Source organism: Anomaloglossus baeobatrachus, chromosome 6 (assembly GCF_048569485.1).
Source record: "Anomaloglossus baeobatrachus isolate aAnoBae1 chromosome 6, aAnoBae1.hap1, whole genome shotgun sequence".
NCBI lineage: Eukaryota > Metazoa > Chordata > Amphibia > Anura > Aromobatidae > Anomaloglossus > Anomaloglossus baeobatrachus.
The window spans coordinates 194,809,624-194,835,760 of record NC_134358.1 but is presented as its reverse complement, the minus strand read 5'-3'; the positions used below and the strand labels follow the sequence as shown (position 1 = coordinate 194,835,760).

General features: G+C 43.7%; 1 protein-coding gene across 3 annotated transcripts in view; it reads left to right on the top strand.

Moving 5' to 3' along the window:
- Nucleotides 1-26,137, top strand: part of RTTN (rotatin) — a 324,013-nt gene that overhangs the window by 240,853 nt on the left and 57,023 nt on the right. For all 3 annotated transcript variants that reach the window (XM_075314609.1, XM_075314608.1, XM_075314610.1), the window contains exons 36-40: nt 6,011-6,092; nt 8,970-9,168; nt 9,589-9,679; nt 11,489-11,639; nt 19,650-19,787. In XM_075314609.1, the coding sequence (XP_075170724.1) occupies nt 6,011-6,092; nt 8,970-9,168; nt 9,589-9,679; nt 11,489-11,639; nt 19,650-19,787 (661 nt within the window). The remainder of the gene's footprint in view (nt 1-6,010; nt 6,093-8,969; nt 9,169-9,588; nt 9,680-11,488; nt 11,640-19,649; nt 19,788-26,137) is intronic.

Genomic DNA, 26,137 nt, shown 5'->3' with positions numbered 1-26,137 from the left:
ACCTTTAGACATATATATTTACTTAGAAAATTGGTGGCGTGATCCATACTTATTTCACCTTCTGTAAGTTTGACTTTGAAATGCTGCAGCATTTCAGAGAAAAACATACTTTACTAGCCAGCCCGTGACCAAGCTGCACAAAAGACTAATCGCACAAGTGGGTCCCCGTCAGCCTCTTCCCACCCACTCCCTACCATGTTTCCCCGAAATTATGACCTCCCCCGAAAATAAGACCTAGCAGGAGTTTTCAGGGAGGCTTAAATATAAGACATCCCCAGAAAATAAGACACAGCCGCGGTCAATAATGAAGTGTCCATGCAGCGGTAAAAAAGTTAGACACAGCAGGACACTTCATTATAGACAGCGGACACCCCCTAAAGAAAGAAGAGAGAAGACCCCCCCCAATCATACTCATCTGACGCCGACCGGGAGCAGGTGAGCGCATCAAGGTCCTGCGGCAGAACACACACACACACACACACTCTCTCACACATACACACATTCTCTCACACATACACACATCAGATCACACATACCCACATCAGATCATACATACACACATCAGATCACACATACACACACATCAGATCACATACACACACACTACAGATTGCATGCACATACTCACCACATCCAGCGATATCGCTTGCTTCTCGGCGGCGATACTGTACAGTGCAGTGACCTTCCAGGACCTGCCGCAGGATCACATGGCCGGAAGCACGTGGTATCTCCGGATGTTGTGAGTGTGTGCACGTGATTGTACCGGTATGTGCGATATCGTGAGTGTATGCAATCGGATGTGTGAGTGTATGCTGTCTGATGTGTGACTGTGTTCTAATGTGTGTCGGCCAGACGCCGGGGAGAACAGCTGCTGGGAGATAACAGGGAGTAATGATGTGGAGTGTGTGTGTGTGTGTGTGTGTGTGTGTGTGTGTGTGTTCTGATGTATGCGGGTGTCAGTCAGATGCAGGGGCACACAGCAGCTGGGAGATCACAGGGAGGAATGATGTGATGAGATGTGATGTGAGTGTCAGCCAGACGCAGGGGAGGCATGCAGCACACCTGCTGGGAGATCACAGGAGGATCTGGGAGCCATTCAGACGCCCAGGGCTGGTAAGTATGATGATCCTGAGAAGGGGGGGTCTGCTTTTTGTGGGGAGTAAACGTACCCCCAACAGTGTCTCCTCGAGAATGACACACCCTAAAATAAGACCTAGTGCTTTTTTCAGGGCAAAAAAAAATATAGGACAGTGTCTTATTTTCGGGGAAACAGGAGTATACATGTGCACAGGGAGAGATCTGTCAGTCATTGGCAGTGGTCAGGGAGAAGCCGTTGGGAATCTCGCATGTCTGGCGAATCTCCCATGCAACTCTTTAACTGCAGACTTTAAAGTATGTTTTTTTTAATTTTCCTTTAGTCTCTTAAGCGCTGGTCTGTTATTGCAACCTGTCCTTTACTATTATGTCCATGGCTACGTAGGTTTTTGAAAGAATTTGATTTTTGGTCTACATTTTTATACGTCTACAATAATTTTATTTATCTTCTTTCATGAGCTGCCACTCGTGTGTTTTTGTTAAAATTAATATTACTTTTACATTCAAATCATCATATATAAATGAAGAAAGCTCAGAAAGCCAGGGATTACACTTTTGTTTGAGGATAAGGGAAACTGCATTTTAAACAAGTCAGTGTTTGTCAGTCAGCAGCTTTCTGCAGCCATAACTACAGAGCCCTTATCAGAGTGCCAAGGCAGATAAGCAGACACCAGGCGCTGACACACTGACAGTACAATCTGTTGTTCAACACATATCCTCCAATGAGAAATGGAATTGAAAAAGAAATGATTCAACTGCTGTCAGGCCAGTACCCGTGCAGGCTTTATTCAGTGGTTAATTGATCATCTGCAAAGCAATTGCTTATCTATCTATCTATCTCTCTATCTATCTGTTTTGATTAAAATTATTTTTAAAAAAGAGGCCTTATAACAGATAAAATAGAAATATATACAGTTGCATGTAAAACTTTGTGCACCCCTAGTCAAAATTACTGTTATTGTGAACAGTTAAGTTAAAGATGAAATTATCTCTAAATGGCATAATGTTAAAGATGACACATTTCCTTTGTATTTTAGGCAAATAAAATAAAAAATTACAAAAAGGAAAATTGTCCAATGCAAACATTTTGGGCACCCTTTCAGATTTGTGTGCTCAGTTAACTTTAACCAAGGGTTCAGACCTTAATTAGCCTAAAAGGTTTATGACTTGTTCACTATCATCATTCGGAAAGGCAAGGTGATGCAAATTTCACAGCTTATAAAAACCCAGCCTCCTCTAACCTTGTGCCAAAAAACAGCAACCGTTGGTTGTTCAAAGCAGCTGCCTAGCACTCTGAACATGAAAATGGTAAATACCCACAAAGCAGATGAAGGCTATAAGAAGATAGCAAAGCGTTTTCAAGTTGACCTTTCCTCATTTCAAAATGAAGATAAGAAATAGCAGTTAACAGGAACAGAAGAGGTCAAGATAAGGTCTGGAAGACCAAGCAAAATTTCTGTCAAAGTTGCTTGTAGGATTACTAGAGAGGCAAATCAAAACCCTCATGAGAACCCAACCTCTCCTATGTCCTCAGCATAAAATTTAGTGTCAGAAGTATGCAAAAGAACATGAAAACAAGCCTGATACATTTTGGAACCAAGTCCTGTGGAGCCATGAAGTTAAAATAGAACACTTTGGCCACAATGATCACAGGTATATGTGTAGAAAAGAGATCACAGAATTTCAGGAAAAGAACATATCACCAACCATTAAGCATGGGGGTGGATCAATCATGCTTTGGGGTTGTGTTTTAGCCAATGGCACATTGAACATTTCATGGGTAGAGGGAAGACTGGATTCAAAGAGATTTCAACAAATTCTTGATGTAAACACCATTTGTAACAAAGCTGAAGTTGAAAACAGAATGGCTTCTACAAATGAATAGTGATCCTAAACCAATATTAAAATCCACAATGGACTACCTCAAAAGCCGCAAGCTGAAGATTTTACAATGGCCATCAGAGTCCTCTGATCTGAACATCATTTAAATTCTGTGGCTAGACCTCAAAAGAGCAGTGCATGCAAGACCACCTAGAAATATCACATAACTGGGAGACTTTTCTAAGAAAGACTGGATGAAAATCTTTTAAGCAAGAACTGAAGGACTCTTGGCTGGCTACAAAAAGCATTTACAAGCTGTGATACTTGACAAAGAGATTGCTACTAAGTACTAACCATGCAGGGCGCCCATACTTTTGCATCAGGCCATTTTCCATTTTGTGTTGATTTTCAAATGTAAAAGATTAAAATATTTTATTTTTTTTTGCCTAAAAAATATGTGTAATCTTTAGCTTTACGCCTTTTAGAAATCATTTCATCTTCAACCTGCTTAACTGTTCACAAAAACAGTAATTTTGACCAGGGGTGCCCAAACGTTACCAACCTGCTCTAGTTTAAAAATGATCTGTACTTTTTAACACATTTTTCATTAATCAATAGTACAAACAAATAGAATACAAAGGTAAAGTATCTTATCTGAGAAATCCTTCACTATTTATTAGATATATCTTCCTCCCCCCACCACCCTGTCTCATCTCCTGAACTTCTCATTCACTGTGAAAAGCATGTCTTGCTCAAAAGAGATGGACTACCGGTGTCGTGACATAGCCCATTATCATCTATGAAGAGGGGAGAAGAAGTGAAGGCCAGGGAAGGGAATAGAAAGAGGAAGGAATAAAACATTGGGCAGAGCTTTGTGACAAGTGTTTTATCTAACAGAGCTCGATTAAGACAGCTCAGCTCTGCTGTATAATGTCGCCTACGTGCTGAAGATTATCTGTGGGAACTTAAAAGTGAATGAAAAGCGGGAATCCCACATGTCTGTACTAAGCTGGATATAGGGAAATTCGATGTTTTTTTTTCTTCTCTGCCCCCAGTCCACTCTGCACTGCAAATTAGAAATGATGCACGAAGAGGGGAAAATTTTTATTATTCCATGTTACACACATAGCTTTTTCTGAAATGTTAAGAGCAAAGTTACCTTGTAATTCACACTAGTTTTCTCTGCTCTATTAAAATTCTGGGAACATTTTTGACTTAGAAAAATAGTTTTGCAAGAGAACGTTGGTTTATTCATCGGGACACCCATTCAGAGACTGCGAAAAGGCTCTCCCTGGGGTGCCTGCACACATCATGCAGTGAAGCACACCTGTACGTTGTGGTCATCATTTCAGTATCAGACCACCCGTGATACTCAGCTGAGCTCCGCGATGCTCGATCGAGTAACAAGCAGTGCTGAGCACACTGGCTACACACTTTCTCCCCTCTTCACACAGATCTGTGTACAACCCTATCCCTTCTGCTAACCCTGGCAGTGAGAGACGGGAGGGATGAGCAGAGAGCCGTGAGAAGCGGGATTTCGGACTGATTTGTGTCAGATTTGTTGAGCACTTAGCTAAATAAAAAACATAAAAACTCTGCAGCAGGAACATACTTTATTATTTTTAATGAAGACCATTTACAAATCTACATCATTTTTTATTCTGGAAGTAAGGTTAAAATATTCTTTGTAAAGCTGTTGATTTCCTTTGCGTTTGTCATATATCTAGAAAATGTAGAGCAACATTTCTAATATATGATAGACTCAATGGTATCTAGTTTGCTGATTCTGAGCGCCCTTCATCTATATTGAACACAAGCACTACTTTTTTTTTTATTGCATATTCGTATTTATCACTGGCTCTATCAGTAAGGTCGGTTATGTCATGTGTGACTGATCCCATATACAATAAATCCTCTGGCTAGTGATTGGCGAATACAAACCCAATTGGGTTGTCTTCAGCTGGAGCTTTGCTTGAGCCCTTTCAAAGATTCTGTGGTTCTCCGGTTGGCTCATGGGATCAAACCTGTTTCCATTTTTGTCTGTTTGAATCTAATCTGTCGTGAATAGAAGGTTTGATGTAAATTGGAAATAAAAGCATGAGCACCAATCAACACATTTAAGATGTGTATGCCAAGTTAGAAATGAAAGTACTTGGAGCGGTTTCCGGTGATCCAGTCTTTTCTGCCAACTCTTCTGTCAAATAACTAGAGATTGGCACATGAAATACGGTAACGTTTATCTTGTCATTTAGGCAGACGGTACCCTTTGTTGGGTTACATCACCCACTGAAATAATTTAGCCCATAGTTTGTAAGACGTTAAGCATTATATTAATGAGTTCTGATGGGCGCAATTAATTGCCAATCATTACTCCTATTAAATCATCCTTTGAATTTGATGATACTGAAGACATGTCCAGCCTGCAATTAAAGCTCGCTGCATGATTAGACTTGTGTTCGCTCGGTCAGCTTGAGTCCTTCCCCGGATGATCCCACCGGAGATCCAATATCTAGTCTATGCTGAATGTGATTTTCTGTTTTCACTGTGAGTGACATTTGTTCATTTCGTCTCTGTGTAATATATTTGCAGCATCGCTCCCTTTTGTGCCTTGCCCTTTATTGCCTTAAAGCAATATGTACATCTTTAGAAAGGACACCTTCTCCATTCTGTAGATAGCTGTGCATTTTTTGCTTTTCCATTAACAGCAGCATTGTGTGAAACCGAATTGCCCGAGGTGCACTTCATTGTGGAAGAGATTGATTTTTCAAACCTACAATATTTGTCAATCTCGTTCCTTTCAACCACACTTTGTATAATTTAGACTGGGCCAACAAGTCGTTTGAGTTTTAAAGGCTGAAGCCGAACATTTTAAGGGCAAGCAGAACCTGATGTAAGTAAATTGGTATTTATCTGTGCCTTACCTTCTCCGTAACGTTCCTAGACTTTATAAAGGGATGCGTGTTTTATGTACCTGCCCGCAGAGACTGTGGGGTTTAATGACATGGCATTCTGCATTTAGGATTGTAGCACCCAGGGGCTCCAGTTTAGGCTTAGTTACTTCATTTAGCATTCAGCTCTTGTTTTATGTTTGCAGATTCTCACTTCATCTGCAAGCAGCTCCGAACGCATGGCTCCAATCTGTGCCTCCTCTATCCTGGAAAATGCAGCTGATCAAGGTATGCTGTTTACAGTAAGAAGCGCTGTCCCATTACTTTCCTGGGAAAATAATGCCCTGTTAGGTTATGTTCACACGTTACATTTTTGCTGCTTTTTTTTTTTACATAGATTTTTCATTGGTAATATGCAAATAAAAAGCTGTTTTTTTCAGTACCAGCAAAACATGAGATTCCAGAAATCTGATGCACACAGGCACATACCATAGTCTTCATTTTATAATATGCACCAGATTATAAGATGCACCCCAAATTTAGAGGGGAAAAAAAATATGGGGTGCATCTTATAATCCGGTGGTGTTTTACTGGGGGGGCGGTGGTGGAGTAGGGTAATGGTGTGGCGGGTGTCCCAGATGCTTGCTGCGGGCACTGTGAGACAGGAAACTGCTGGCGTTGCGGGCTTCAAAGAAATGGCGCCCAGAGTTGGCGCTTGCACAGATTGCGCTAGTGGCTGCAAGACAGCCAAGATCTCATCTCTGCACGCGCCACCTCCGGGCGCCATTTTCTGTAAATCCACTGCTGGGAGATCAATGGGCCGGAGGCGGCATGTGAGCAGATGAGGTCGTGAGCCGAGAGGTCCATCTGTGCACGCGCTGACTCAGAGTGCCATTATTTATAGCCGACATTTTCAGGATGGCCTCTGCCTTACCGCCCGCAGCGAGCACCAGCAGCACCGCCCACAGCATTGCCCCTGCCTTTTGTGACCATTCTCCACGCCCCTCCCGGTAAGCTACATTTGGCTTATAAGACGCACCCCTCAAATGAGTCCTATAATCTGAAAAATAGTGCACTTACTTTTTCTTCCTCACTGAAATGGAAGACTGCTTCGTTTTTGAAATAAGCAGCATGCCAGCGTTTTTGCTGCTTTTTTCACCATTGAAAGCAATGAGTGCAAAAATGCAGCCTGTTTTTTGGTGCATTTTTTTGCTACTTTTGTGGTGAATGAAACTAACTTTATTTAAACATGTACTGTAGACAATTGACACACCAAAAATGCAGCTTTTTTTGTACTGACAAGATCAGGTTTTGTTGCAGAAAAAAAAAAAACACCGCAAAAACACAACATGTGAACATAGCCTTATAGTGTTCTGGCCAAGCAAAATTGTTTAACTATAATTTTCTGCCATTTTGGCCACACAGCCCCTGTTTTCTATGGAAGGGGTAAGACGTCAACTTATTTATGTAGCTGCTTTCTGCTTGATGAACTTACTTACACTCTATTAGTACATTATGGCTGCTGTTTGGCACGCCACACACAAATAATTTCTAAATGGAAACTAAAATACACCATATGGACAGAAGTATTGGGAAACTTTTCACTCATTGAATTCAGGTTATTTGGTTCCATTGCCCCAAGTGTATAAATCCCGCCCTTGGCCATGCAGCTTGTCTTTACAGTCGTTCTAAAAAGCTGACTGAATTTGAGCTTGTACTGTAATATGATGACACTAGGGTAACAAGTCAGTTTCTGAGATTCCGTGCCTCATAAATATTCCACAATCAACTGAGTGATTTTTAGTGCAAAGTGGAAGCATTTAGAATCCATAGCAGCTCAGCCACAAGGGGGCAGAACACGTTAAGTTATAGGGCATGGTTCATGAGTGCTGAAATGCGTAATACATGAAAGTCACCAACGCTCTGCTGTCTCAATAGCTGCAAAGCTCCAAATCTGACTCCCATCCGCAGAAACACTGTGCCTGGGCCTTCATAAAAGAGGTTTCCACGGCCATAGACCAAACACAATACCAGGCATCAGATGGAGTGGTGTAAATCATGTCATCACTGGACGCCAGAGCAGTGGATGTGTCTTCTGTGGACTGACAAATTGCACTTTGGTATCTGGCAGTCTGATAGACCAGTCTGTGTTTGGTGAATGCGAATGGATAATGCTGTAGAATTATTTGCCAGGGATCGGCTTAGGCTCCTTATTTCCAATGAAGGGAAATCTTTATGCTTCTGCATGCCATGTCATTTTGGACAGTTCCAACTTTCTGAAAACAGTTTGATGAAGGGCCTTTTTCTGTTCCAGCGTGACAATGTTCCAGTGTACAAAGCAAGGTCTATAAATGCATGGTTGGGGGTGTTTGGTGTGAAAGAACTTAACTGATCATACAGAGCCCCCTCCTCAACACTGTTGAACAATTTTAGGTGTGCAGATTGCATGCCAGACACTTCCATCCAACATCAAGTATCTGACCTCACAATGTTTGAATGAATGGACAAAATTGTCCCCAAACAAACTTCAAAATCTTGTAGAAAGCCTTCCCATAAAGGTGTAACCAACTCTTATGTCCATGGATTTAGAATGATCATAATAAATGTAATGTGGAGATGTAAATATTGTTTTTTCCATAAACCATATATGGAAGAAATGAAAATACTAGGAACCCTTACCATGATGCCTCTGACGTCTTCCTTTGAGATTGTGCTGGCTTATCTCACTTTATAATGTCATTAATAGGACATAATTGTTCATGTTTAGTAGATTAAAGCACCACTCCAGATTTATTCTTATTTCAGCCCTGGAGTGATGCTTTTAATTGACATGCCCTGCCCCCTGTCTTCTACTCACCTGCCGCCAGTTTATTCTGTTACTGCCGCCATTCTGGTCGGCCTCCGGTGATTTGTGATCTACCAGCAGCTCCAGTCTTTCATGTAGTGCACTAGAGATCACAACTCAATGTAACGCTATAAGAGCCTCATTGTAGCTCCCGTAGACTTACATTGAGCACTTGTGATGTAATTAAGCCAATCAAGTTATGGGCACAAGATGGCGCTGCAGGACTGGGGCGGCGCTGAATAAAGGTGAAGATGCCAGAGTGGGAATATAAGATTGTATGGGTGTGCTATAAGGATTATTCATTGTCTTTTTCGCTGCAGGTCGGAACATTAAGGCCAGAACCGCATCTCTGAGCTCAGAAGAGATTTGCGCCTCTGTGTGCATCCCTGACCAGCGGTCCTTAGTCACGCCATCTCTCTTGTCCGCTGTATGCGGCTTATTGGAGAACCTGCTCATCATGAATCCTGAAGATGTAGGGATTGCTTTGTCTGACATCGATTTGCTCACAGATCTGACTAGGTACAAGGAGACCGTTGCTTCATTTTACAAAATATATTTAATAAATTCAGCAGTTTTTTATAATTTTATAAAAAGTATAAAAAAAAGTCCTAATATCATGGATTGGTCATGACGTCACCAGACATGATCACCAAGCGAGCGCCATCTGCTAGACTCTTCAGGCATTGATCCGTCCATTATGGCCAGATGCACATTTTTATATATTTTTTTCCCCTATTTTTTAGGAAGTTTTACTTATTCCACTAATAATTTTTTTTCTAGTCTAATGTGCACAAGTCATTATGCTTTTATTACATGAGGAAAAGCCCAGGGCAGCCATTCATTGAATATTTCATTGTGTCCCTGCTGCATCTGCGGTGTAATGTAATCTGACCATGTAGAAGAAGCTCCTGATTTTCCTTTGTGTCCTCTCATTTACAGTCTCATAAAGCCAGCTGTGCTGGAAAGATGTTTTTCTGATCTGAAGACTTCATTCACCCTTGAAGGTCGTGCAAGGAATGTAAAGTCACAGGTCAGTTTTCCTTCTCATACACAGGTTAATACTGTTAGCGCTGCACAGTGGAGCTCGCTGAACTCTTCAGCTCTCCATTATACCAGGTATTTGACCATATTAATCCAGAATTAGTGCCAGTACGTGTATGGTCTCTAGACGAGAGGTACATTTATCACACTTCAGTATTTGTTAGACAGCAAACTTTCAGGAAACAGCACTTTTTACTGATTACTATTTGTTATTTCTGTCTGCTTCAATCATAGTGGCTGAATCCCCATTTTTTTTTTTTTATTTGTAGACTGCATTTAAAGTCTGAAAAATTCATGCATGTCTCTTATCTTATAATAATCCATAGCTTTTATCAATGCATATCCCAAGGTTGGGTACATTTTCCAATGTATTGCCGGGTAAAAGACAAGTTTTAAAGGGAATCTGTCAGCAAATGTAATCTGATCACAATATGACGTAGGGACAGAGACCCTGATTCCACCAATATATCACTTAGTTTACTAGGTGCAACAGTTCTGCTCAGTTTTATCTGCTGCTGATCTAGTAGAGCTGAGATGTTGACCTGTGAATAACCCCGCCTACACCACAGCTTTTTGTGTACATTATATAGTGACAGAGGGCTGCTAATCACTGCTGGGGATGTGGTTGGACTACCAGGCTCAAGGCCAGTTGACCTGTAATGATAATTTCATACTAATAAAAAAAACTAAATGCATTGAAATAGCAAAACACAGCCCAATAAGTGGCACATAACTGAAATCAGGCTCTGTGCGCCTACATTATGGTACTCTCAGATTACATAGCAAAAATCTAGTGACACATTCCCTTTATAAGGACTCTCAGCATAGAATGAGTGGTCAATCCAAGTGCAGGTGCTCGGTGTTCATGGTGGCGCTGATCATTTAAATAACACTTTCCCACATGATTGGTTTCCATCTCCTTCTCTCCAGCCTACTCTTCCTACTGTTACATTGATGAAAAAATAATGGTTCTTTGAATGCAGTGATTAAAAAAACAACAAACTGTTTGGATGTTAAGGCCAAATTGTGTCTGGTCCTTAAAGGGGTTGTCCACTACTAGGACAACCCCTTCTGATTCCAGTTGTTTCCCCCAGTTAAGATAAAAGATCCTGTACACCTTCACCCCCCTCCTGTTCTGGTGCCGTTCCAGCACTGTTAGCCCACAGGCGGGGAGAGAGAAGCCGGCAGTAATTGGAGGCGGCTTGCGGGACATCATAATGTCATGTGAGCCCTGAACCACGTTTACCGACAGCGCTGTAACGGCGCCAGAATGGGAGGCGAGTTCAGGGTCTTTTATTTTAACTGGGGGCACAAGTGGAATCAGAAGGTGGTGTCCTAGTAGTGGACAACCCCTTTAAGGGGATAGTAACACCTTCCTGATCTTCAAACTGGTATATTATTTTTATTTTTTTCTTATATACAAGAGGCTGCAAATACACAAAGCACAAGTCACATCCCGGCTGCTGCATCAATTTGCCACGTTATTTCGCAGCTAACACCACCTACTTGTTCTTGCCTAATATGTTTGTTGCTGCTGATAACATTGACACCAAAGAGACCTCAGTCAAGTTCCTGCAGCCTCATATACATGAAGTCGATCTCCGCATTTATGGCCATGAAAGTACGGTAGATTTGATGTCTTTTATCACCCTGCCCAGCAGTACAATCAGTTTAGTGTCCCTGAAGCTTCCGATAGTCCAGTAAAAATGCTCCTAGTATGTTTTTAATGTTAATTTAATTTCTATAACAATTTTCATCATACCTTCTATTTAACCTTTCAATTTCTTCTGTTAAATAGGTGCTTATTGTGCTTCAGTACCTCTCTGCATTGTCCAGATTCCTGCAGTCATGTTTGCTGGTCAATGCTTGTTTGCTGACAGAAGACACGATATGGTCGTTATCGACCACTTTATTCTCCCTGCTGTTTATACAACACAAGAAGACTTTCAGTATGTGTCATTTAACGCAATTCGTAGAATTTCTGTCTTTTAAATGGAACAGTCTTGTTAATTGATGTTAATGTGCATAGCTGTCCATAGAGCCTTGTAAATGGTGATCAATCTGCACAAGACGTCCATATACATGCCAATACTGATGACCACAAGTTAACCTTAATAGATAGGAACATATAAGAACTGTTTGGAACCAAATTTTGTTATACGTAGGTTGCTTACTGTTTGTGCTTGGTTTATTAATTCCTCATAAATAAATTTCCTAATCCTTAAAGAAAAAAAAAACTTGATCAAGAGCATAAATTGTCTATATCTTAAAGGCAACCTGTCCAGTCCCTTATGCATTCTAACCTAGTAGCAGGGTGATATGTGGTCTAGTAACCCCTTCCTACCCATCCCTGTGTTGTAATATTGTGTAATGTGCATGTATAAAAATATGTTTTATTACTTATGTGTACCCTATGTAAATGAACAGGGGCTCTAGCCCCATGGGCATCGCATCGCCCTGTGGGCGTCTGCATGTTTTCCGTGATATCACACCCCTGTGGGCGTGATACCATGGATTTATGAGCGACGTCCCGTCGTTCCTTGAGACCCCGCGCGTGCGCACTTAACATTCCTCAGCCTTGTTATCCAGGTGCTTGCTTCACTTCTTCAGACGCGCACTGCGCATATTCTGAAGACTCCTGCGGTTCCGGTCATACGCAGTGCGCATCTGAAGACGAGAAGCAAGCACCGGCTGACAAGGCTGCTGGAAAGGTAAGTGCGCAAGCGCGGGATCTCAATGAGCGACGGGTTGTCGCTCATGTAAATCCATGGTGTCACGCTCACAGGGGCATGATACCACGGAAACCACTAGCAGTTATCACTGCACTGTCCCTTTAAGGAACACACATACTGGATAGAGCAGATACACGCTATTGTGCAGCTGCGGGAGTGAGCCAAAAGGCAGAGAGAGTTTATTACCGTCTGTCTTCCCAATTTCTGTATACACCGCACTGAAGAAGTGTTGTGTATATAATGATAGAAAGCACTAACAGCGCTTCTTCCTTCATACCCATTGGTCATGTGATCCCAGGGTCTAGTGAGCGCAAGCAGGAACTGCTGGGTCCTAGTAGACTGTCAGCTCTACTATGAAATCAATAGGTTGCATTTCCACCAAAACTGGGAATATTATATCAGTCAGATTTATTTTTTTTTTTTTTATTGCAGCGCTAGGGTGGTTATTTAAATGAACGTCCCCTGCCCCCAGTTTAATACTCACTTGCCAGTCTTCATCTTCTATTGCCACTGCTGTGGTTGGTCTTCTGTGATGTGTGACCTGCTAGTAGCTCCAATATTTCGTGGAGCATGCTGGATGTCACAACTTAATATAAGTCTATGAGACCATCGTTTTAGCTCTTATAGAGATGCACTGAGACCTTGTGGTGTAACTTCTGACTTCTGGCTAATCAGAAGTTAGTCACAAATTACACCGTGGGATCGAAGCGGGGATGCTAAAAGGTGAAGCCGCTGGAAGGTGAGTACGTATGTGACGGGGTAGTGGGCTTATATTTAAAACGCCACTCCAACTCTGGGGGAAAAAAAAAGCTGAAGTGGCGCTTTAAGTGTAAAAATGCCCCCAAAGGTTTTTTGTTTTTTTTATTATAAGATGTCTTTTGCACAGGAACCAATCAGATTTTAGGTTTTATAATTAAATGAGTGGTTTGATTGGCTGCTGGATAACATTATCAATTATTGTTATTCAAGAAGTCTATGTTATGGTTCAGTCAGTTAATTACAGTGCTAGAGATGAAGAAAGTACAGTCAGTATGAATGAGGTATAAAATGTTGGAGAACCAGGCATTTAGATGAGCTTCAATTACACTGAATTCTTTTAAACTTGCCCATCCCTTAATGCTGCATAATACAGTATTCTCCCTATTACTATGCGTGTAATAAAATATCTTCCCAGCATCAAATGTAATTGTAATTTAAGCCCTTCAGTAATGCACCATTAAGCCGTCCTACAATTGGACTTGCTGTACAATTTTATTCAAATTGCCAAGTTTGTTTTCCTCACTCTACTAAATACGGTCGAACAAAAAATTAATGGTAACTCAGCAATGTACAGCGAATGGAATCATTGAGTTAATGGATTTTTTTTTAAGACAAAATCTGCGTGTAAGAATTTTGCGGAGCATTACCCTCCGGATGTTGCAGTATGTGTTGGCTAGCAGAGGAAAGTAAGTGTCTTCACGAAGAATTTCTCCTCACCTCCCTTTTCCTCTGACTTTACCGCATTTATTTTTTCAGATCACTCTAAAGATGATTATTAGTCTGAATCACAGCATTGTAGCCAGTAATGCATCTGGAAGGGCACAGAGGTGGTCACACAGGGCATAAAAGTAAAAACAAAGTAGCACTTTTTTTTCTTTTTTAAATTTTGTGTTCCTAAAAAGTGGCATCACTAGTTGCTCATCTAAGCGCTAATGTGAACTGTATCCATGTCAAAATCAGCCTGATTCAGTTGGTTATCATGGTGGAGCAGGCAGCCAGAGAGTCCCTGCCACACCGCTTTCCATCCTGCAGACTACAGACCAGACTGCTGTAGGCTCTATCAGCTCTCAACACAGGCGGTGAATGGAAGTCACTGTATTGGCAGTGCCAGACAACCCACTCTGTGTGCATGGAAGAGAACTCCGACACTGATTATGTGGACATACAGTATATATGTGGCACACGGAGACGATCACAACGCAGACTGGAACCCAGCTCTTTTCACAGATGTGCTCCACTACTGTGTATAGCACTGAGGTGGCATGTAAGGGCACATGGACAAGTAGTTCACTGTATAAGCTTCTACCTCCCAACTCAGCATGGTAAGAGATTGCAGAGGGAAGAGCTCGGGCAATCAGACTTGGCGTGTACTTCGAGTGTGTAATGTGACGGCACATGGTAATGGCACAAAGACAGATCACTGTGCACACCTGAGGTCACAGCGGCCACCAGGGATTTGGATGACGTAGGATGTTGGGAGGAAAGACATGGGCACTACTGGGATGACAATCTTTATAGCGGACACACGATTTCCTCAACTGCTGAAGGAAACTGGCGGCTGGGGCGAACACGTGTTCCCGCTATTAAGAAAATTAATATTAACTGCTCTCCATGCCCATATTCCCGCCCACCTCTCGGTGCCGACTTCACTGCAGGGAGGACAGGATTATGGGCGTGGGGATCAGTGAATATTCACTTTCTTTAACAGTGGGCACACATGTTAACCGCTGCTGCAGCCTGCTCCTTCCCCCTGTGACGCCGCATGCCCAAAACTATAAATCTGCACATTCTAAAGAGGCCTTTTATTGTGGTCAGCCTAATGCACATAATCATGCTGTCTAATCAGCATCTTGATATGCCACACCTGTGAGGTGAATGAAATATGGCAAAGCAGAAGAGCTCAAAAACACAGATTTACACAAATTTGTGAACGATATTTCAGAGAAAAAGACCTTTCATGTATTTAGAAAAAGTCTTAGGTCTTTGAGTTCAGCCCATGAAAAATGGGAGCAAAAAGTGTTGTGTTTATATTTTTGTCCAGTGAAAATATACTGACAAGCAAAAGGGTAACAATGTTTTTGAACTTTCTTTTCTTGCTACATATCTCACCATCCAATACCACTTCGAACGTGAGACTACATTCATTTTATACACAATCATCTTGGCTATCTTATACCTAATTTGATAATAGCAACAGTGGATTTTATGTCGCTCAGACCATTAGACAAAAATAAAACTAACTTTTACTAGTGAATTTTAAAAGTGAAAAAATACTCTGAAAACGTTAACATAAAATATAGACACCTAAGTCACTGGTCACTAAGCTCAAATGGACCAATAGCCTAGGCTGGGCACAATACAATATACTTGGTCCTTTTATATGCTACTAAGGCAGTCATTATATCCCAATCTTAACCTCATGAGGGAACCATCCTCTCCCTCCAGTATAACACTGAATTTTTTAGAAAAATTAAGGACAGAATGTGGACCTATACACATAATATCAACTGCAATGTCACTTTTCACTTATAAATGATCATTGATATTATGAATGGAACGGTCTCGCCATTTACGGGCTTAATAAACTTTTTCATCAGTCAAGGAATATGGGTACTAGTGAATCTTCTCCACAATAGTTTCCACTTCCACGTTATTCCCGATCCACGTTATTCAAGTAAAGTAGACATCATGTAACTCCAAACGCGTTTCTTTTCCACACAAAAATCTTCAGGGGAGCTTATGTTACTTGATTCCTGCATATCAGGTCAGCCATAATCCTTTTCTAATAATGGCCCCTTTTATACAAAATGTCCTTAATGGATAAACAGTGTCCTCAGATTTTCACATCCCATATGCGCCACATATGGGATATGAAAATCTGAGGACACTGTCCGTTATGGGCATTTTGTACCCATATTCCGTGTCTGATGAAAAGGTTTATGAAGCCCGTAAATGGTGAGACCGTTCCATTCATAATCTAAATGATCATTTGTAAGTGAAAAGGGACATTGCACTTGATAGTGTATACTGAAGGTCCACGTCATGTCCTTAATTTTTCTAAAAATTTCAGTGTTATACTAGAGAGGGTGGTTCCCTCATGAGGTTAAGATTGGGATATAATGACTGCCTTAGTAGCATATAAAAAGGACTAAGTATATTGTATTGCACCCAGCCTACGCCATTGGTCTATTTGAGCTTAGTGACCAGTGACTTACCGTATTTTTCGCTTTATAAGACGCACTTTTGTTCCCCAAATTTTGGGGGAAAGTAGGGGGTGCGGCTTATAATCCGAATATACGGGAGTGTGTGTGTGTGTGTATATGTATGTATGTGTGTATGTATATATATATATATATATATATATATTTATATTATATTATATTACATATACAGAGTCCAGTGGAGGTGCGGGCCGCTCTGGAGCGGTGCTGGGGGCAAGTGAAGCTGCGGGCAGCAGCATTTGATCTCCTGCTCCCGCTCATATAATATGCACAGCCGCTGTCCATCAGCGTGGTACTGAAACTGCATCGCGCTGATGGGCTGGGGGAGCTGCACATATTATATCTGCCTGTGCTTACCTTTGATCGCACATGCCCCCCCTGTGTTAGATATGGCCCCCATGCTGCTGCCCATAGTGAAATAATAAACTCTTTACTCACCTCCTCCTGCGTGTCTGCCCGGTCTCCCTCCGGCCGCTGTGATCAGGCTCGCAGAGATATCTCTCTGCTGTCCCAATCACATGACCGGCACTAAAACCAGGAAGTAGGAAGTGCAGTAGACAGGAGGAGCTCAACCCCGAGGAGGGAGACACGAGACAGGACAGTGCTGCAGAAGGTAAGGAAAGAGTTTATTTTACTAAAAGCAGCAACATGGGGGCAATATCTAACAGAGGGTGATGTGTGCCAGCCACAGTGGGCCGTGTGCCATCCACAGTGGGCCTGTGTGCCAGCCGCAGTGGGCCTGTGTGCCAGCCGCAGTGGGCCTGTGTGCCAGCCGCAGTGGGCCTGTGTGCCAGCCGCAGTGGGCCTGTGTGCCAGCCGCAGTGGGCCTGTGTGCCAGCCGCAGTGGGCCTGTGTGCCAGCCGCAGTGGGCCTGTGTGCCAGCCACAGGGGGGCCGTGTGCAGCATTAGTGGGCCTGTGTGCCAGCCACAGGGGGGCCGTGTGCAGCATTAGTGGGCCTGTGTGCCAGCCACAGAGGCCGTCTGCCAGCCATAGAGGATGTATGCCAGCCATAGGGGAAATGTGGCATCACTGGGGGACGTGTTCAATATAAGGTGGCCATATCCAGATTAAGGGGGCTAATTTTAGGATGAGGGGGCTATGAGGGACATATACCCCATATTATTTGTTAGACGGACATTGGCATTATAAGACGGACCCCATTTATTAAAAAATTCTCTATTCCTTCACCAAATTTGGGGGTGCATCTTATAATCAGGTGCGTCTTATAAAGCGAAAAATACGGTAGGTGTCTATTTTATTTTCACGTTTTTAGAGTGATTTTTCACTTTTAGAATTCACTAGCAATAGTTACATTTTATTTTTGTCTAATGGTCTGAGAGAACTAAAAACCACTCTTGCTATTATCAAATTCTATTTTTCTTGAGGGATATTTGTTCAGTACCTTGCTATTTAGATATCTTATATTTAAATTTGACATATGATTAGTTATTCAGATTTTTTTAGTATTTTGTAAATCTATCTTTGGCTTTTAACACTGCCTGAATCTTTCTGGACATGCTCTCAGATTCAAGTATTGGCTCTACCGAAATCCAATCCCAGGTATTTTCTACACATTCCCAATGTTGGTACATACTAGTCAACTCACCTGGGTAGGTATACAGCTTTTTCTTCAACTCTACCCACAAGTGTTAGCTTGGGTTGAGGTGTGAGGACTGTGGGGGAAAAATCCAGCACCTCTACATCACTGTCATTGAACCATTTCTTCGCCAATCTCAACTTATGCTTTGGGTCTGTGTCCTGCTGGAAAAATATGTCGTCTTTTTCATACCCTTAGTACTCTATGATTGAGACTACCATCGATCCTGTTCAAGTATCCAACTGCTTTGGCTGTTAATCAAGCCCATATCATAAGGCTTCCTCCACTAAAGTTGACAGTTCCTTCAATTTGTCAGTCCATTAGCCTCATTTTCCCTTGTTTCTTCAGACCCATTTGCACCCATCAAAGCCTAGTCTATTGACTTTTGTCTCATCGCTCCAAATCACCCATTTCCAATCTTCTACTGTCCATTTTTTGTTCTTTTTGCAAACTGGAGCTGATGCTTCTTATTGAAGTAAAGGCCTCTTCACTTTTTTCAGGCCACCATTCCAGACTTTTGTAATGTGCATCGTACGGTGCTTGAATGGATGTCTTTGATCCCACTATTATGAACAATACTAGCCACCTCCGCTGCCGTCTTTGTTGCACCAGAATTGATAGACCTTGTTTTGAGCCAACTTGTTGACTCCGATATTTTGCCTGGACGTCCACCTCTTGTCTTTTGAATGAATGGACAGACTTCATTTCGTATTCTTTGAACTGTCATTGCCTCATATGATGCAGTTTGTCTCGTTTCTTGGTAGAGAGAGGGATATCAATGATGCTGTTTCTCTTTTCTTGGAAAATCTTCTTCATGGCTGCTCCTCGATTTGAAACCATGACCTTTCACTTGGCAATCAACCTAATAGCTATTAGTGAATGTAAGAATAGGTTGTAATTTGTAGTATACAGGAAGAAAAAGATTTTTCAACTACCTGGAGCAAAACAATAACAATGCAGTGATGGGACAAGAATATGCATAAATAATCATATGCTAATTAGTTAAAAGTCAAATTTATGTTTGAAATAGCCAAGATGATTGTCTATCAAATGAAGGTTGTCTCACGCTCAAATATATAATGGTGAGATATGGAGCATGAAGGTCAAAAGTTCAAAACATTGTAACCCTTTTGCTTGTCAGTGTATATATTTTTATTTTTTTTTTACTTTTGCGGGCATTGGCACACAGGATGCATTATTACTTTTAGTGGATATTTATAGCATCATTACCATTTAAGAGGGCACTAAGGGAGCATTATTTGTTTTTGGTGGACACTTTTTAGGGGAGCACTCAGTGTATTATAGCTGGGGTAGGGGGCACAGTACATTGCTTCTCTGGGTACTGGTAACCCACACTCACTAGTAAATCACAGTTGATGGTGGTCTTTGTTCATCGCAGCGTATTCAGCCTCTCATCTATGTACAGTATGTATATTGTCTCTGTCCTGGGCAGTTTTAGCTTTATAATAAAAAATATTTCTATTACTAAAAGTCGTCTTTTGCAGTCAGCACCTCAAACAAGTGGTAAAAGCCTTTTATGTCCGGCTTTTGTGCAGCTCTTTGCTTTTACCAATTTCCCAAACGTTTTCTAATTTGGTCACATATGAATATTCTTTTATAATATATTGATATGTGTATTATTATTTCAGCTATTGAGCTAAAAGCTGCAATTTATCAGTCGTGGACAGATATATTTATATTTTTAACCACCTTGCTAAGAAAAAATGGACCAGGTGTTATCTCTTCTATGACAGCTGCATTGTCAAAATATGGGATTGCCTTCTTTGGTAAGATACTTTTTTTTTTTTCTTTCTTTAAAATATTACAAAATATACTTAGTATAATGCGTTCTTTTCTTTCCATTAATTTCTTTCCATTTCCGTTAGGCATTAACTCTTTGGGTTTCTGAAGTATCTGTCCACCACCTGAACACCTTATCGTTTTCATGCTGGTTAATTTTATGTAATTTATGTAATTTTATATAATTTAAATTAATCTTTCTTACATACAAAGCTCCAAATTGCCTGCTGCCCTTCACCCCTAGACTAAAAGGGGATATCCCATTAGAAAGACTTAGGAATTATCCACTAAGGTCACATGAACATATTTGTGCTGTCTGTGAAAAACTCATAACTTGAACAGCACTAGGACCAATGCCATTTAATTGGCCTTTTCATATAGGTGGTTTTTTTTTGTTTTTTTTTTTTCATGGACCGATTCTCAACATGCTGTATGTTCTACTATGTTCTAGGATGTGTTGGTGAAGACTCTCGTATACTAGTTTGTGGGTGTGTAAAATAAAAATGAATGGCATACATCTGGTTTAAGGACATAAACGTTACAAGTTTGAAAATTGCAACATTTTTTTAAATTTTGGCTAAATTTAAATATTTTCCCAAGTACAAGCAAAAAATATCAACCTGAATTTACCGCTATCATAAAGTACAATGTGTCACAAAAAAAAAAGACAATCTCAGAATCACTGAGATCTGTTGAAGCGTTCTACAGTTATTACCTAAAAGTAATGCTGGTCAGAGTTGAACAATTCTGGCCTGGTCAGGAAGGTGAAAACAGGATGAGTGGTGAAGGGCAGGCGGTGAGCAGCGAGGCGGTCAGCGTTGAGGTATTAGGGTTTTCTCTGACGCCTCATTGGGGGACACAGGACCATGGGTGTTATGCTGCTTATCCATAGGAGGTCACTAAGTAGATGCAAAGATGTTAGCTCCTCGCCTGCAGTATACACCCCCTGGCCCAGCCAGGCTACTTCAGTTTTAGCTTAGTGTCTATAGGAGGCACATCTCTGCAGACTACTGCAGCAAGAATTTTTTGGTTTTAGAGGGCGACAGTTTCCTTCGGGGACCGATTTCCCAAAACCATCAACAGGCGGGAACGCGGAGTGTTGCCTCCCCGTACACCCTCCTGCGACGCTGGATCCTGGGCTGTTACTCACTGGACGACGGGTCTGATGGCACCGATTTTCCAGAGCCCAGAGCCGATAACAAACTTCCTCAGTCCCTCTGGCAGGCTCTGAGTTGAAACACGCTCTGCACCAAGTGTGACCAGACACAGCAGGCGTCTCCACAGAATCTCCACACTGGAGCTGAGGTGAGATCCTCCCTGACAGGAATTGTAGCTAAGGAATCCTCCCTGACAGGATTTTTAACTGAGGAATCCTCCCTGACAGGAATTTTACCTGAGAAATCTTCCCTGACAGGAATTTTACCTGAGGAATCCTCCCTGACAGGAATTTTACCTGAGGAATCCTCCCTGACAGGAATTTTACCTGGAGAATCCTCCCTGACAGGAATTTTACCTGAGGAATCCTTCCTGACAGGAATTTTACCTGGGGAATCCTTCCTGACAGGATTTTTACCTGAGGACTCCTCCCTGACATGATTTTCAACTGACATGAATTGGAGCAGAGGTCACTGTCTGGATTCGCATGGGCTGTTTGCAGACTCCTGCATAGCATTCCACCTGTGGCGGGGAGAGGGGGAGAGATCCCAGGACTCAGTGCACCCGCAGCTGCGGTACACTTATGGAGTTTTTTTCTGTCCACCGTTGTTGTGCAGGGCTGGAGGGGGGAAGGGGAGTCCATTCCCACCATTTTATTATATTTCCTCATGTCGTTGTTCTTGTCTGAGCTAAGCCCCGCACCCTCCGACACGCGATAAGCTACAGCTGCAGTCACATGTTTTATGCCCTGCACAACAACAGTAACAGCTATAAGACCTCTGATGTTCAGCCTGCACTACCTGCCACACTGAACTACTAGGGTTTGATAGCACCTCTTCCTTCCGTGAGTCCGGTGCCACTGTAGCTCCCAACCCTCCCCCCCTACCCCTCCACCACTGCAGCAATCGCTGCCAGCCCAGAGCCTATGGCTCCCAGTCCCCCCGGAATGGGCACAGTTCCAAGAACCCCGTGCTGGCTATGCAACATCGTCCTCACACCCCCCGGGGCCCCTGGACAGAACGCAGCCTGATGACACCTCTATAGAGGGTCCTTCTGATAAGAATCAGCCCTCTGCTTCACCGGTTGCAGAACAGAAAATGGGCATGACCCCCAGGGTTCTTCTTTGGGGGTACACAGTTGGGGTTCTCCCACATGTTCTGCGGTCTCTGAGGAGCCAGAGGAAGGGGAATGATGTTAGTACCAGGATGATTCCTTGGTTTTCAACCTCCCCAAGCGATCAAGCTGCGATTGACTGCCTTCTTGCAGCAATCAACCAAAGTCTGCATATGGAAAATTTTCCATCCACTACTACTGACCCTGCGGTCTCCTTTTAAAAGGGTGAAGAAACCTCAAAAAATAAAAAACATTTTGACGCCGCTTCGGTATCTGTAAACTCATGGAGTCCCGATACCCCTTTGGCTTAGCTGTCTCTAAGGGCTGGGCCGCTCCGGCCTCGATGGACCCTCACCCGGCTTCCCGCCTGCCTGAAGGACCCGCCTGTCTTTTACTTGATGGATCCTCCTTCAAGGACCCGACAGACAGACAAGTGGAGCAGCTCGATCGCTCCGCCTTGAGGCCGCGGGTCCCTCTCTCCTTCCGCGTGGGTGGCACAGGCACCAGGAATACCAGTTTTCCTCAGACCCTCATAGATGTAACAGTTCACATTGCTACGGCGGCGGAGTACCTCATGCAGGCCTCCCTCGATGCTGCTACCTGTGCAGTTTTTGCCGCCTCAAATACCATAGCCATCCGTAAGGCCCTCTGGTTCCGATAATGGAGAGCGGACTCGTTCCCTAACAAGCCTCTCACAGTACTCCTTTCCAGACCAATGGTTTGGCGATCGTCTGGACAGGCTCTTTTTTTCCTGACGCCACGGGAGGAAAAGAGTGCCTCCCTCCCTCAACTCTAGCCCAGGACATTTTTTTACTAGACACGTAGGGCCCGACCTTCTCAGCCTTTCCCGAGTCCACCTCGTCCTGGCAGTCGAGACAAAGACTGAGGAGTCTCATCCTCCTCCATCTGGGCTGCCGCCTCAGACCACAAATGGGTGCGACACCACATTGAATTCCGGACCCGATTCCCGGGTCGGTTTTTTCTCTCAAACCCCCCCAAAAGGCTCCAAAACACTGCGAGGCCTTCTCCTCAGCAATCCACTCCCTCCAAACGACAGGGGTGATGGTACCTGTTCCGGACGGTGAGAGGTTCAAGGCCTTCTATTCCAACCTCTTGTGGTCCCCAAAAAAGGACGAGTCAGTTCGACCCATCCTGGACCTCTAACACCTGAGCAAACATGTGCACGTAAGGAGATTCAGAAGGAAGTTGCTATTGTCCATTATTACCTTTATGGTCGAAGGAGAATTCCTTGCCTTCATAGCTATCAGGGACGCGTACCTGCACATACCCATCACCCCAGCTCACCAAAAGTTCCTCCGCTTTGCAGTTCAGGACTTCTTTTTTCATTTGTACCCCTAACCTCGGCCCTGCCACAGCACCAAGGGTCTTCACCAAGGTTATGGCGGTCACCATGAGTGCCCTTCACACCAGCAGAGTGGCTGTTCTGTCTTGCTTGGATGACCTCCTCATCAAGGGCTCAACCAGCGTGCAGATCTCTGTGGGCACCCTATCCCACTTAGGGTGGCTTCTGACTCCAGTCAAATCATCCCCGGTCCCGTCAAAATCCATCACCTCCCTGGGCATGTCCCTGGACACCCTTCGGGGCTTGATATTTCGCCCTCAAGACAAGGCGACCACTCTACAACAGGCGGTACACTGCCTTCTTTGTACTCCTCTCGCTCCATACGATTCAGTGTGCGAGTGCTAGGTAGGATAGTGGCGGCTATAGAGGCAGTGCCGCTCGCTTAGCCACACCACTGCCCACTGCAGCTGGCGCTTCTAGCTGCCCTGGAACAAGAGCCCCTTTTTTCCTTGGACGAATTTTTCACCTGACACCTTCAGTGAGGTATGAGCTTTTCTGGTGGCTTCAGCCCTCTTCCATATCGAGAGGGAGATTTTCTCTCCCAAGTGGACTGGCTACTCCTGACCAGGGACGCCAGCCTCTTAGGCTGGGGAGCAGCGTACTGGCTCCATACTGCTTCGGGATGTTGGACGCCCCAGGAGTCTTGCCTTCCCAGAAATCATCCTGAAAATCAGCGCGACCTTTCTCGCGCTCAGGTCGTTCCCCCCCCAACTGCTAGCAGGTCGTTGATTCGGGTCCAATTGGACAATGCAACAGCTGTGGCCTTTGTCAATCGGCAGGGAGGTACCAGCAGCAAGACAGCTTATCTCGAGCTCCCCAGGATCCTCACCTGGGCCAAATTGACGGGGGCTGTGATTTCAGCGGTACACATACCAGGAGTAGAGAACTGGGCGGCGGACCTTCTATGTCGCCAAGGCCTGGCCGCCAGAGAGTGGTTTCTCCACCCAGAAGTGTTCCCACACATCTGCACTCGCTGGGGCACACCAGACGTGGATCTAATGGCCTCAAGGTTGAATGCAAAGGTACCCGCGTTCTTAGCCAGGTCACGTGATCCACAGTCCATTGGCGCGGATGCTCTAGTCTCCTCCTGAAGTCGCTTCCGTCTACTTTACATATTTCCAGCTCTGCCCCTGCTGCCGCGAGTAATCAGGAAGATCAAGGCAGAAGAAGTTCCGGTGATACTAATAGCACCAGACTGGCCCAGGCGCGCCTGGGACGTCGAATTAGTACAATTGCTCATGGCGCCTCTTAAGCATCCCTGACCTGGTGACCCAAGAGCCCATTTCCCATTAGAACTTCAGAGCCCTGAAGCTGACGGCCTGGTCATTGAGACCTAGACTTTAACAAGAGCAAGATTCTCTCCCGCGGTCATCTCCACCATGATCAGTGCCCGAAAGCCGGCCTTCATCCTGTATTTACCACCGTACATGGAAAACTTTTCCTTTTTGATTTTTTTTTTTTTTGCAGTCAGGTTGCAAAAAGGGTTGGCCCTCAGCTCCCTTAAGGGGCAGGTTTCATCTCTCTCAATATTCTATCAATGCCGTCTAGCTTGCAATCCGCAAGTCAAGACCTTCCTCCAGGGCGTTTCCCATCTAGTTCCCCCGTACAAACGGTCGCTGGAGCCATGGGACCTCAATCTCGTTTTGGACCTCAATCTCGTTTTGGACGGTCTCCAGAGGTCCCCCTTTGAACCTCTTAAGGAATCTTCTCTTGCTCTTCTCTCCTGGAAGGTAACATTCTTAGTGGCGATTACATCCATCAGACATGTTTTGGAACTGGCAGCACTCTCTTGCCGCGAACCCTTTCTGATCTTTCACCAGGATAAGGTGGTTCTACGCCCCCTTCCAGATTTTCTTCTGAAGGTTACTTCCCCGTTTCATTTGAACGAGGACATAGTTCTGACTTTTTGTCCACACCCAGTCCATAGGGTGGATAAGTCTCTACGTTCGCTAGAACTTGTGAGGGTTTTCAGATATTACGTATCCAGGACAGCCTCTTTAAAAACATGGACTCCTTGTTCGTCATTCCTGAAAGGCCTATGAAAGGACAGGCAGCTTCATAGGCAACGCTGGCTCGCTGGATTCGCTCTGCGATCCAGGAGGTCTACTTGCAACTCAAACCCATTGCTAGTGGGCTGCGGACTCATTCCAGGCGAGCAGTTGGCGCCTCTTGGGCCATTAGGCATCAGGCTTCAGTGGAACAGAGGTGTAAGGCTGCGACCTGCTCTTGCCTACATACTGTTTCAAAGCATTACTGAGTCCATATCCAGGCTTCGGCTGAGGCGAACCTAGGTAGGAAAATAATGAAAACGACAGTAGAGCACCTATCTCAGTAGGCGCTCCTGGCTATCCGGGACTGGTTCCTAGTCCTTGGGTTGCGTAGTTTGTTTACCCACCCAGGGACTGCTTTATGACGTCCCATGGTCCTGTGTCCCCCAATGAGGCATCAGAGAAAAACGGATTTTTGTGTACTCACCGTAAAATCGTTTTCTCTTAGCCATCATTGGGGGACACAGCACCCACCCTGTTGCCCTGTTGGGCCTTAATTTTTTGTTTCTCAATACTTTTTTGTTAGGAGTATTCACTCACGTTTGTTGTTACTTGTTCTCCTACTGCTTGTGTTCTAAAACTGAAGTAGCCTGGCTGGGCTAGGGGGTGTATACTGCAGGGGAGGAGCTAACATCTTTGCATCTACTTAGTGTCCTCC